Below are 14,576 nucleotides of genomic sequence, written 5' to 3'. Positions count from 1 at the left end.
AAAGTTTTAGGAATTCTGCTTAGTCCACACTGCATGCAAGGTAGATATTCTATCAAAAAATACAAATATCTCTATTGACAAAGTATTTTAATTGCTGTTAAGAGACATACTTTTACCTTGATATTGGTGGCACAGCCATGTTCTACCACATACAGATCTGCTCCATCCATGGCTAAGCGTGTCATCGTGTACTTCAAGTCATCAGACGTTGGGCACGGCCCAGGCACAGAGTTCATCTAAAGGAAAAGGGAAAAGAAAGAATAAAGGAAAGACATATATCAACGTCCATTAGGAGCTTAATTTGTGCCAATCCTTTTATTTATGTTGCGTTTAACATTCAACCTGACTGTACTCCACGTGTCTTAGTAACGTTAAGGCTGGTTTCTGAACTGCTCCAGAGAACCTGTGCATGTACAGAGAGCAGTAAAGACGGATGAAAAGGTACCTTTGGGTCACAAAAGCGGCGATCGATGCCGTGCTGGCACAGGATGATGGATTTGGGCCGCTCCAGCTCAAACTCCCTGCACACCACGTGGAACACAAAGGTCTGGCCCCATTCCAGAAGACAGGCGAGCTGTAAGCAAACAACAGCACATTGTCCATCATCACCCACACAAAAATGGACTTGTGGTGTTTGATGGAGAACAGACAACAACCCCAGGGGTTGGGACGTGAGCAGGAGGCCTCACCACACCCTCCTGGCTGCAGCACCTTCCTGCTACTCAAGGCTGATTTTTAATCTCATGTGCACCACAACATGCAAGTGTGTACTTTTTCACAGAAAAGCACAGTGTGACATTAAACAATTTCCTAAATTATTTCTTAATAAAAGGCAGCAGCTCTTGCTCTTAGAGTCAGCTGAGAACTTCATTGTAAAGACAGAGCTCCCCACACTTTATCACAAAGAATACCTCAAGGTACTTCATTACTATTCATAATTTAAATGTCAGATTTACTTGTATAAAAGCAAAAAAGTTACATTTAGAAAGCACAGGAGGAAACTGGCTCAACAAAACACTGCTGATTCTTGCCAGATCTAGTAATTAACCTATTGTTGATTTAAGTCTTTTATATAGTTAGCGTGCTCATAAAGGAAATGATTCATGACTGTCTGTCTCTATTATGAGAGGGAAATGGGTTTTCTTTGGCTTGCCCTAAGGAAAGGGCACTTAAAATTGGCAGTAATTTGAATGGAATTTAATATAGCTATGATTGTCCTGCACAAAATCTCTTCTCCTCCATTCAGTGTAGTCCCTTCCCAAATTCTTGCAATACATCAAACTATGGAAGGAAAAAAGCCTATGAACCTGAAACAGCAAATTCAGGTTCTGCTCCACAACAATGCTGACAACTTAAAAACAAAATAAAAATCCTGTATGATGCATACAATTGAGAATGGCTTTGTAAGGGAAGAAAAGCTTTAGGTTGCATTAAACATTTAGAAATGTTCTTTAACCTTCGAGTACTTTGAATCAACTGAGTTTAATTTTGAACCATAGAGCAGTGGAGCAAATACTACAAATCATCTAAATCAGTGGCAGCATTTCGGGAAGTACCACCACAGACATCTCTATATGTAGCAAGAAAATGTCTATTCTTTAGACTTACTAAACTTGCTTGTATGTCTTATTTTGATTTTATTTGCTGCAGAAGTCTCCTAATGAAATATGTGTTTAATCCTAAAAAATAATGCCAATTTTTAGAGGAACAAGAAGATGTAGAAGTGTCTTAAAAATTTAAAAATAAATAAAGCAAATAGTAACTACCAAATAGAATGTATGTACTTTTCTTATGCCTCAATACACTGGCAAAGCAACCCTTCTTTAAATATCTGGCAGATGACACCAGAAATGAATCAAAATGATCTGCCTGTTGTATACCTGGAGCCATTCACCTAGCTGGAAAGACAAATGTAACATAAATGGCAAAATCAAAAGGGGTTAGTGCTAAGACTGACCTAACAAAATGCAATACTGGGAAAGCAAACTATGTTCCAGTGGGACCAAGCAGCAGAATTTATGCAGTGAGGAGCTACTCCTGAGGCCTGTCCATACTACACTCCCACAAATGACCTCGTTTGCCTCCTACTTTAAAACATGACTGTGACAATGGCTCGTTTGGCATCTCCTGTCCCTTTACAGAAAGGTTTTAAAGCTATAAAGTAAAGGTTACTTAAGGCACAGATCACACGCTCTCCAGAAATCCACGCTGCACCAGTTTTACAAGGAAGAAGAAGGTTAATACTTCAACACTTCAGAATGGTTTCTAGATGGTACCTGTGGTGCTGTCACTTTGGCTGTGAGGCTTCCAGCCTGCACATCTATCAGCCAGGCATATTCCAAAGTGTCACTTCCCAGGGGCAGCCCTTCCGCGGAAAACATGGCATGAGCGCGGAGCTGCAGGCCCGACAGGCTGACGTGACCCTCCCGGAGCACTTCGTCCACTGCAGGGCGCTGCGAAGGACAAGGAAGCGGGAGGCAATTGTTGGAAAAGAGGCAACATTGGCCTAATTTAATCCTATTTATTTTCTTGACAAAATGAAAAAAAAAAATCTGGACAAAAATAAAGATTTTGCAAAATACGCATCAGATTTTTCTTACAATTCGCAAGCCTTAATAAAAACTTTGCACAACACGAAATTCCTACCAAAAAAGAACTCAGTTTTAAGATCAACACAGCTTCCACAATACAGACACACAAGCACTGACTGATTACCTGGTAATTGTCATTCAGAAACAAATTCACTGGAGACAGTACAAGCTGAAGCATTGTTTCTCTAAATCCTTTCTTCATCTCAAAACACAGCCTCTCCAAGAAAGCTGTAGGGCACTCTGGACCATCTGGACTGCAATGCTGAAATAAAAAATAAACACATCTGTTTCAGAACCTGAAAATACACAACATGGTTGAAACTTTACTATTAGTTGCAAATCTGTGAGCAGGAAGTACGCCAATTTTCCTCTAAGTGGATACCCAAAAAGAAGCCTGTGCAACTTCAAAAACCTTTTAACAATTCCATAAACAGCATTTCAAACCTACTTGGGTGAACCCAGTGTTTTATCTGGATTTTTTATTCCTGGGGTTCCCTGAGAACTCAGGAGCAGACTGCACCATTATAAGACAAATTTGCTAATCAGCAGAGAAATCGTAATGGGCAATCAAAAATATTACACAAATCAAGTTCTGTGAATAACAAACATTAAAAAAATTATCCAGTTCTGCCTCCCAGAGCAACAAAACAAATCCCATCTCAAAGCCATTTAGATAGCCACAGTTGCAGCAGAGAGTATATACACGCTTTGGTAAGCACCACACCAACTAAACGTTCCAGGCATTTATATGTGGATCCAGATTATGAAACTCAAAAAAATTAATTACATGAAGCAAATTCTTTTATGATAATAAAGTACTTACCACTGGCAATCTCCCATGCACTTTGTACAAATTAACAAGCACAGTGATATCCCATGGGCGTAAAGTAAGAGGGTGAACGGGCTTGACTGAACTTTCATTTTCTTTTTTGTCGTTTTCCACTCCAACAGCTGTCCACCCAGAGCTTGAGGATGTTGACAGTGACAAAACAGGGCTTGAAATAACCTCTTCAAAATCAGTGTACATGTCATCTTCCCCAAAATAATTTTCCTAGGAAAAGGAATTGTTATGATCATATGGAAAACAAATGAAAAACATGTAGGCAATGAACTGAAATACAAATCCAATCTTCTTTATGTTAGTGTTCCCTAAAATAAGTGGCATAGCTACAACGTACAGCTAAAGGAACATACATAACTTTATTTTATGAAAACTGGATAGCTTAAATGTGCAAATTTAGGCCGTGTGCTTGCAGAAAATGAAGGCAGCTCAGTAGTTCTCACAGTACTGGTATTTGAGATGCATGCAACACAAATAACTGAAATATTACTGTTATGAAATATAATTACTGACATTTTTAAACAGATTTTGTGTTTTTAAAGACAGATAACAGAGTAAGAACACAAAACAGATCTCCTGCAGGAAGTCACCCTCATCCAACTTTCTGAACCTTTTTTTCAGCAAGTTTAAAAGTCTTAAACATGCCTCTAAAGTATTAGGTCATAAACATTTCTTGCTCAGGTCTAAAAGCCACCTTGTGTCTAAGCAAATCCTCTTCAATTAGCTAAGGCCAAAGTAACACTGCCAAATTCTACCGGGAAACAGAAAATCCATCAGATTTCTGGCAATATTTCATATCTCCCTTAAAAAAAAAAAAAAAAAAAAAAAGCTGGACTCTAAAGAAAAATTTTCTTGCAATAATTTTTTATGAGGCAGACCCAGCAGAGGGTGGTAGGAGCTCCAGTAACTCACTCCTGGCAACTTCTGCTGTGAATGCCAGGACCTATAAATGATTCATTTCCAGACAGTAAACCCTTAGCAGGGTGTGCTATACCAAAAAACGACCTCCCAAGATTAGAAGGCTTAACAAAGCTGCATGGACCATGTGTGTCCAGGAATCTCTACCCCATGTATTAAAAAAAGATCAATGAAAACAAACTGAAAACAACATTTCAACCACAAGTCAGGAAAACAAACATAAAAAACCCCAGAAAACTAGAAGTCTTTCAGGAGATGCTCCCAGCACAGCTGGACAAAAAGTTCTAAATAGAGTCACAAAAATGCTAAAAAGAGCAATATATGCACATTTTCATAAACAAGCTATTAATCTAAAATTCCTCTTGAGAATTAGACTAGAAAAGCTAAATTTCATGTGAGAAATCTGCACCTAAAAACAAAATCATTACAGAATCAAGGATGTAATGCAGCACTGTTTGCGTTTACTTCCAGAGGCAAAGAGCACTGAAAAAGTGCTGCTTTGCTTGAAAAGCTAGAAATCCCTCATGAATTTATGGGCTTCAAAAACAAGGCTCAATAAACAATTCAAATACTGGTTCATTTCCTCTGTACCAGGAGAAATCAAGTCTTCAAGATGCAGTACTGGCCTAATTTTAATCCTATTTATTTTATTGACAACATGAAAAAATAATGAGCATATTTTCAAGTCCTGTACTCTACAAAACAGTATTTTCTGCCATTCCTTGCTTACATGCTATACATTATATAAATTCATGAAAATGACTGTTTCACTGAGTCCTGATATTGATCACCTGTCTCAGAAAATTCTTCAACCTCTGCTCCAAAATGCCAGCCTCCAGAAGCATTACCTTAGCCTAGATCTGCACAGGTTGAAACACGTGTTCAGAGAAAAACAAACAAGCAAAAACCCACCCAAAAAAAACCAAACAAACAAAAAAACCCAAACAAACAAAAAAAAAACCACCAAAAAAACCCAACCACAAAAATCAACCAAATCCCAAGCATTTCGCTGTTAGTCAAACAGAAGTCAAATGTTTAAGTGCCTTGGCTTTGTTACCACAAGGGAGGGTGAGGGAGATGGGAAGAAATTAAACTTAGACACCCTAAAAAATCAGTCATGGAAGAGGACATGGCAAAACCAACATGAACACACACTTTGAAGCATAAGAGATTAACACCAAGTAAAGGATGCATAATTCTTCTCTGATATTTACTGAAGAAGCTTTTTAAATTAAGCTTATTCTCATGTCCTTCCCCATTCCCCTCCATGATACTAACTCCAGAAATGTCATGGAAACTAATTAAGAAGAATAACACACTGCAGAACTTAAAATGAACCAAAAGCATGAGCTCTGATACCACTTTGCATAAAAATTGGAGTTTAGCTAAGCTCTAGTCATAATAATGGAATATTTTTTATTTTACTATTAAAAAACTGAGAAAAGCAATTTTCTGCACATGTCCAGAACATGCACTATTTCTTGAAAGAAAAATTATGCTGATAGGGGGGTATTTTTATATATATATAGGTATGCAAGAAGTCTTCTCACAAGCCTGTGACAATTGAATTCAACCCAGCTATGCCATAGCACCAAAGTAATTCTAAACTAGAACTAGTGCCTACAAAAAGTTTTCATCCAAATTCACATATTCTGCAGAATTTGAAACGTCCATTTCAAAACTAATTATTTCCCTTTCCTACACCCATAAATTCCACGAGTCATGCTCCTCTGCCTACCTTTATGGAGAGAAAGGCTTTGAGCAAGGGTCCATACAGGGTTATCTGGGAATCTGGGGAGAGTTCCAACTCCACGTGGAGCTTATCCGGGGGCAGCTCCGAGGGGTCGAGGGGAAGGCGGGTGGAAGCTGTGGGAGATGAAATCACACTGTCGGTTGTTTTCTGCGATGGCCTTAGCACAGACAACATTGTTTCTTCCATTTCTGACACTTGGGAGCAAAATAAGAGTAGAAAACACGTTTTGATTACAAGTTAGGCTTCTGTTGGACAAAATCCAGCAAACAGGAATGTGTATTAAATATATGACTTTAGTATATTTATAAGCTAACTTGCATTGTATAATTATAGTAGCATGCCTATGCTACAGAACTGGTTTCTCATCTCCAGTAACTATGGGAAGACAAGAAAATATAGAATCTTTCAGTCGATGTTAATTATGCAAGAGAAAAACAATCCCTCAAGTTCTGAAAAAAGGATTCCGTATATTTATCTTGCTTTTGAAGTTACACAAAGACATGCTTTCATTTCAGCAGAGCAGATTTCCCACAACCACACAGCTACTGCAGGATAAACAAGAGAGAACAAACATGCGAAGTTGTACTGAAAATCTATTCTGAACTAGTAGCTGTGTAGGCCAAAATTCAGTTGTTGTCTCCAACAACTGAATTACTCTAGTCACAAAAACAATTTGGATGTTCAAATCTTACTTCCTACCCCTTCTTTCTAGTTGGAGTTAGGAACAAGAAGGCCCCACTGTCTTTTTTAAGTGAGGAAAGGCAATGAAAATGAAGTGAGTGACTAGAAGTGTTTTGGGGATGTGAAGTGATTGCTGGGGAGTAGAGAACTATATGGCAAAACCATCAAAAATTGATGCTCCAGCTGGAGGAAGATTTCAGGTGCCAATTTAACAGGAAGAACTGGCAGATACAGAACTGCAGACACCTGCAGCCAGAAACCTCCAAGGCTTGAACTCACTGTTATTGTCTACAGTTCTTGCTCAGTGCTTGCACCATGTTGTGAGTTATAAATCAGCCAAATGCTGCAGTGAGATGACCAATTCTAATGGAAACTACATCTTTTGTAATGCAACATATTTCTCACGGTTTTATGGACTGACTCAAAATAAAATACAGATGTTGTATTTTACAACACATTCCATCAGCACCATGGAGTTGGAGTGAGGTGGACTGTGCTGAATTATTCACTGAAGGAAGCTGCAGATGAATCACCTGCGTACGTACAAATTTCCAAATGCAGGTTTCAATAGCTACAATTACGAGTAAACGTTCTCGGAATGTGAAGAATGCACATTTGACACAAGCTGACAGTCGCACAAGAGCCCTTAATGAGCAAAATCAATCTCACCTTTTCTGCTTCATCCTCTAAAATTTCACTTCTTTTAGATGTGAATTGTTGGAACTCACACCCTAAAAATGCTATCCAGCATGTCTTCTAACACCTGCTGATTGTGGCCCTTTCAAATTAGCCCTCATTATTCTTCTAACATCTCTCCTCCATCAGTTCTGCTTCTCTTTCTTCTGAAAGAGTTTTACATAACCCCCTAACTTCCTGCATACCTCCCTCTGCATTTAAATTAACTTACTTTAATCTCTGTGTTTATAACTTTTATTTGCAAGCACATACTTGTAGCATACTTGTTATTTAGAAATTTTTAGACCATTAAGTTAAAATAAATTCTTAGATATTAGTGTTAGACTGATCCATCTAACACTCATTTCTGATGGTCATGGTTCACTTTAACAGTGCTAGCTACTATGAAATCTGAGTTTGATATCCATAAAGGGAAGACAATATTAATATAGCTCATATGTAATGCATTCAAACATTAAAATCATAAGATGAGATCACAACATCCAAAAGGAAAAAAAGCTTAAAAAAGCTAAGGAACGGGATATGGCCAAAAATATTGTACTTCCTATTTAATATACTGATGTTTAATATACCAAGTGATATTTTATCTTGTGCAACAACCCATTTAAGAGATCCACTTTGTTAAGGACAAGGAGAAGTGAACTGCAGACTGTATCCTCTTTATTATACAAGGAACTGGGACACATTCTGAAACGCAGCAGCATGGAATGCTGTCAGGTTTTAAATCAATCCCAGTGCATTCTAAGGATCAACACATTCCCTTGAGACATAAAACAGCAGTTCAGTTCCAAGTTCATCTCTGCAGATGGAAGCAGCGTGATCCAAAGTCCCAGCAGCTTCCCAAATTAAGCATGCTAACAAGGAAAAGTTAGTGACACTTACAGGATTGTTTTAATTGCTCATCAGCCTTCTGAGGATAAATTGGGTGCCAGGAGTAGTCAATTGTAAACACAACACTCGGGACTGTCCAGCATTCAACCCATCCAGCCCTTTCAAAAGGAAACAGCACACTTTTATCTCAAGTACAATACTGCCATTAAATATCTTTTAAGCAACCTCAGAAGTTCACGAATCACATTAAAAAAAAAAGAAGAGTCAACATAAAGACATAAATATATATATTTATCTCAATAAAACTCACTCTTCTTGAGTAATGTTCCTCCACTTGGGTTTGCTCGTTTTCTGACCACTTTGACATTCCGCAGAAATACAAGACTCAGGACTTATTTTATTGGGCTGACAATCTTTTACCAGCATAAAAAGGGAATATTTACTAGGATGGCAATCTGGTAGATACAAATGAAGATCAACGTCTTCTCCCTAAAATCAAACATCAGCAACACAAGTTCATTTACATTCCCTTTATGCATAATGTTCATACTATTTCCATGTTCATATGTGCCACCGTCTTCATTTTACAGGCAAAGTTAGACAAGAAATCTGTTTCCCACCAAGTTTTAGTACAATCCCAAGAGCTAAATATATATATATAGTTCTGAATATATAGTTCTGAATGCTTACAAGTCCAATAACTTGCACATAACCAGAGCAATCTATAAAACACTGGACAGCTTTTAGTGATCCCTGTTATTCTGTTGTTCAAACCATACTGCAGAAATTAAATAACTGAACCAAATTTACTCCACATCTCAACTAAATCACACTTTAAAAAGAACAAAACCTATAAAACATGATTTTCTTTGCTATCAAATTATACCAAATTAGCAACATCAGCATCAACTACTTTTTTATTTTTAGCAGCAGTAGACAACTTCTATTTTAAGGAAGACAAATACAGTAATTCAAAGAATTATCTGCATCTGTTAAAAACACTTTGTGATGATTATTTATTCTACAGAACCTCTTTAAAATCTGGAAAATGGCTTTCCAAAATGGTTTGGGGGTAGCCAGTACAGTATTTGATTCTATCTTTGAACATACATTAGATTTTCACATTTCCTAAATAAAGGGGAACAGAATTCCAAGTGATAAAACACGTACACAGACACACAATTTAAGTATATATAATAAATATACACTCTACATGTGTGTCTGTATGTATGTGTGAAGCATAGGCATGTATATATTTTTAAGAAATATTTCAATTTTTGTGGATATATAAATTAAACAGCCTATGATCAAATGCTTCACACAAGCAAACTGAATCCATTCACCTCTGGGTTACTTGAAAAATTCTATGAACTGGAAGCGAAAAAGAGTATTTTTCTTTCAGGAAAGAGTTAATTCAAAATTTCCTGATTCCTGAAGGTAGGGAAGTTATCTCACATTTACATGACAAAAGAACTTACCCTTAAGGAGAATCTTGTATTGCATGTGGTTGGAACAAAGTCAGTGAAAGGCAGAGAAAAAACAATGTTCAGGGTTTCTCCACAAGCTGCTAGATAAACTGGGAGGCAAAAGGAAACACAAACAAATTTGTCCAAATTACTCCCTATTTTATTCTTAGATGAAATATCAAACATACAGGTAGAAATAATTAAAAGATATTAAAGAACTCATGACACAGAAAATTGCCATTTAGCTACAGTGTACTTAGAGTAATAAATTACTGTAATCAATTATTCTGAAAGTATTTACTACCCACAGCTCGTTCTTTCTAGAAAGACACTGTACTTGGTACAAGGAAATTGCAGGCAAACAATAAAAATAACTATAATATCTCAGTGCTTTTCTTTACACATCAGGTTTTGGGTGTAATTCTAGTACTTTCTCTCTATATACACATATACATATGTATATATATATATATACACACACACACACACTCTATTTTGTAGATGATTTTTTTGTATGTGCTACTTCTTCCAGATAAAAAAACTGGTCTCACCATTCTCCTGCTGTTTGGTGGAACAGTCAATCCAGTTGTGTTGATTTGCTGCCCAAATCATTTCGAATTGATGGAACATGACTTTGAAGTTCCACATATATGGAACAAATGAAAAAATATCAGGTGCGCTGTCACTGGACCAGTCTTGGATCAAATCTGGACTCACACCAAGTAAGAAAAGGTAAGTTAGTAGCAATCAGGTGAGTGATTTCTTAGGATTTTTGTGTTGGAGAAGTTCATGTTTGCTCTGAGCACAGCAGCAGCTTACACTGGGTACAGTGGCACTACCCAGACAATGGCTCTGGCCTCACTGAGTGGATAACTTCATTAGCATGGCACTATGCCTGCACTAATTAAAGCTTCCTCCCAGCAGGGCTAATTAGCCCAGGCAGCACCGCAGTGATGGGGCTGTATTCTTTCCATTACTGCAGCTGGAACTTCCAGCAACAGTTGGGTGGTGCTGTACCACCTTGTATTGCCTTCTTCCTCACAGCCAGAATTCTACGGAGCAAATTACTTTTCCTCATCATCTGTCAAGCCACAGGGACACAATCCAAAGCCCAAGTAATTGAAAACGAGCCAAGCAAAGAGAGAGCAAGAGAAATCAACATCATGGGTGACAAATATTAAGCAAATCAGTAGCTGTGCTGTGAGTTTTCATAAGAAATAAATGTAAGATCAGTTACCTCCAAATCAAATTTATTTAGATATTAGAAAATTAAATTACTTGTAACTCTGCTCAAATGTAAGAATATCATGTGCTTGAACATTTTGTAGGCATCAGGAACTTTGTCCTCAGAAACAATTTGTTGCCCTAAATATGTGAAATCAGAGAACCTGACCTTGCACAAGTCGGCAAAATTTGAAAAGAAATCCCAAGGAAAGAATATGTAATTTGACATATAGCTTATTTAGTAAAGAGCATACCTGTAAAGAAGCTCTTTTGGGCAAAGATGAAATGATAGGTTGCTTTATAAACCTCCAGCTCGCACTGCCATGTCTGTGGCATGTTCCATATCCGGGGATAGCTGGCATTAATATGGAACTGTGGACAAGAAATTAAAGCATCAGCATTACCTGAAAAGATGACAATGCCTGACCCTGTCTCTCAGCAGTTTGCACATATGTACCCTGCTGAATAATTAAAACTGTTTTCCTGCTGGGATGAACAGAAGGTCCTTCCAGTTCCTTAATAATTTAATCTCTGTCTCTCCTTCTGTGCTTGAAGGTCAAGTGTTAGTGTACTCATTTATTCAGAAAGGTATACTATGAGTTTCTGATACATCTACAGCAGCAGATGTACCAAAGTTTTCATCAAATGCATCACTTTTCACAATACACCAAAAGAAAATCTCCCAGAAGAGAGTGTTTTTCAACCATTGATATATTGCTCAAGTTCAAACACTAAAAACACCACTCTAATAAGGTCATTTAAAAACCTGTAAGAAGGGTAATCCACAGAACTACAGTACTGCAGAAGTGAAATATTAGGCAAACAAAAGAATAATGCAGTATAAAATCTGTCTCAAGCAGTTCAAGCACACTTGAGTGCTTTTAAATACTTGTGCACACGTATCCTTTAGCAGAGCTAGTGAGTGTAATCATGTATTAAGCCAAAGCCTGTATGAAAACATGGTTACATAGTAAATGAGGCAACATTTGTAAATACAAAATTTTTACACCAAGTCAGTGCTTTTTAAGTCACTAAAGGTTACATACATGCACAATTACGTGTGTATATATAAATTCCTTATATATTAAGGTCTTGCAAAACACATTCAAAAGCATTTTCCTGCATTAAGAAACTAAAGACTGCTCCACAGAAAAATAAGTATGTTCTTTATTAAAAATCCTCTAGAGACTGAAGCTTTGTGCCTATTAATGTGCACTTACAGCCAGCATTTCTGCTTCCAAGAGAGTCCTGTACTGCATACTGCTGGTGGCATCCACGTGGAGGAGCTGCCCTTTAATTGTGGGCGAATAGCCTGGAAAACAGAAGTTATCAAATGATCATTCAGACGCAAGAGTTACACCAATATTTAAACAATTTACACCAGTGATTTCAGCAGTCCACTCCCAGGAAGTATCCTGATGGATATTTGCCTTAATATCTTGCAGTGAGGTGCACAAAAAAGTAGTTTTGTTCCTTTACATAGGAATACACATCTCAAGATTACAAAGAAAAAGCACTAGAAGATATTCACACACAAAGGAATTAAGATAACTGCTCAGGAAAAACATTAGGGAAACAAATTAGGCTTAGCCTTAACTCACCATTTTCACCCACTGTCATGGGAATATTTATTTCCAAATAGGATCCTGCACCAACGTTTACATGCACAGCATTTGTTTCCTGCATTGCAAGAAAAGAAAACAGTCCAAACACAATTTCTAGGTTTATTTATGCCTCTGGCTGTCATTACCCACATCTGGACTAAAGCACCTGATGATTAAAGTCTTCCTTGAATTCAGAAAAATCACTAATGAGCTATCAATATACATTGATACCAAATAACACCATTTTCAGCCTTAACAAATGCTGACTGAATTCCAGTTAGAGAACCAGCACACGATACTCTGATCCAAGGCCTGAGAGGGTAGATTAATATACATTTCTAACACTACATTTCTAACCCTTTCAGTCCCCAAAAAAACAACAAAACAGGCGTACTATTAAGTGATGCTGTATCCCATTTAGAAGAGTAGCAACAAGGAGAAGAAAAATCCAAATTCCTACACATACAAGTTTTGTTCCCCCCAATATAATCTCTTCATTCAGTATCAGAAGAAATTGTTTTTCCATCACGGTGAGCTTTATCAGAATTTAAGATTGCAAAGGACATGTCCAGATCGTGAAGCCCCAGGACTATAGGGGCTAGAATGGCTTAAAATATACCTTTAAAGCTAAAAAAAAAAAAAATTAAAATAATGCCTCTCAGAATATATTTCTTTTTCAAAGGTTTGCTCGTAATTATAAAAGACTAAGTCAAAAATCTACCAGCTTTTAAAACCATATTTCTGTAATAAACACCTGAGGCAAGTAAAACTATGCACAACCAAAAAGCACAGCGCAATCACAGTAGACAAAGTTAATCTCTTGATAAGATTTCGTTATTTACCCTGTTCTTGGTAAAAAGCAAATCAATGGTGGCATCTGCAATGATATTCATCCTCAGTTCAAAGGCAAGGATCTGTCTTGGTTTCCCAGGCTGAGCAATTTCTGAGACTTTCATAACTTGGTAGTCTGGTGGGAAGAAGAACTTCCACAAGCAATCCCTAGTGGGAAAGAAAAAGAAGAAAAAAAAGAATTGTATTTTTGTTCACAGAATAAGTGTATATGTATATGTGTACATCTACTTGGTTCATTTAACTACTTTCCTCTTAACTGACTCTTTAGACAACCAGTGGATGTGATAAGGAAGAATGTTTGTTGAAAATCTTCATCGTGGGAGCCTTTATGGAGATCTCCAAAATTGTAAATGGCAAGAAGTTACTTTTGGACAAAAGCCATAAATTTTAATTCAGAAGGCAAACAAGCCATGTTTTCCTTCTTACTTCTAATCCTTGGTTTACAAAACCTGCTACAAAAGCACAGTAGGAAGTAATCTATTCATTCTTCAGTTTGTGCATAAATAATTGATGTAATGCCCAGAAATAAAGAAAATACAAAACTTTAGGACCTCAGAATGGCAACCACATTTCTACAGATTTATAGGTGAACATGCCATGAAATACATTACAGGGAAGGTAGAGTGATGAAGCACAGACAGCAGAGCTTACATAGGTCTCAAGGGGGTGGAAGTCCTTCCTGCACCCAGTACCTGACTGCTGTAGAAGTTCCCAAAATCCCACTATCTACCCATAGCAAGATATAAAAGTGTTCCTGGTATGTATCAACGAACTCTACACACCCTGCACTAAACTGCTTTCTACTGAGCCAGTTAAGATTATAAAAAGCGTTCCATTACAGGGCAAGCTTTCTTTGGAGTATTGAAAGTATCATTAATGATTCACTGACCTCATGTTTCTAGCAAAGGGTTCTAAAAAGTGACATTTTCTCTTAAATGCACTATTGTATCTAATGACTACTCTTTGGGCTGCCATCCTCACACTCCTGAGAGACAGGAGTAAATCGTAACAGTTTCACAGGAGAATTAGTGAAGGCCAAGTACCAGACTGTAATTAATAGGGGGAAAGAGGGAAAGCACTGATGATGTCACTTTTATTTAATAGTCCTTTACTCTCTAA

The 14,576-nt window shown here is 37.3% G+C and overlaps 1 protein-coding gene across 6 annotated transcripts in view; it reads right to left on the bottom strand.

The window, feature by feature from the left end:
- Positions 1–14,576, bottom strand: part of BLTP1 (bridge-like lipid transfer protein family member 1) — an 88,741-nt gene that overhangs the window by 51,916 nt on the left and 22,249 nt on the right. For all 6 annotated transcript variants that reach the window (XM_082281537.1, XM_082281538.1, XM_082281541.1 and 3 more), the window contains exons 11-24: positions 13,448–13,604; positions 12,603–12,681; positions 12,222–12,313; positions 11,256–11,373; positions 10,329–10,484; positions 9,790–9,887; positions 8,622–8,800; positions 8,363–8,469; positions 6,089–6,297; positions 3,415–3,642; positions 2,716–2,853; positions 2,277–2,453; positions 446–574; positions 117–236 (exon numbers count right to left, since the gene is read on the bottom strand). In XM_082281537.1, the coding sequence (XP_082137663.1) occupies positions 117–236; positions 446–574; positions 2,277–2,453; positions 2,716–2,853; positions 3,415–3,642; positions 6,089–6,297; positions 8,363–8,469; positions 8,622–8,800; positions 9,790–9,887; positions 10,329–10,484; positions 11,256–11,373; positions 12,222–12,313; positions 12,603–12,681; positions 13,448–13,604 (1,987 nt within the window). The remainder of the gene's footprint in view (positions 1–116; positions 237–445; positions 575–2,276; positions 2,454–2,715; positions 2,854–3,414; positions 3,643–6,088; positions 6,298–8,362; positions 8,470–8,621; positions 8,801–9,789; positions 9,888–10,328; positions 10,485–11,255; positions 11,374–12,221; positions 12,314–12,602; positions 12,682–13,447; positions 13,605–14,576) is intronic.

The sequence above is a fragment of the Coloeus monedula genome (assembly GCF_965178545.1).
Source record: "Coloeus monedula genome assembly, chromosome: 5".
In the NCBI taxonomy this organism is placed as follows: Eukaryota; Metazoa; Chordata; class Aves; order Passeriformes; family Corvidae; genus Coloeus; species Coloeus monedula.
Note: the sequence above shows the minus strand (reverse complement) of the source record. Positions and strands in the feature narration are given on the sequence as shown.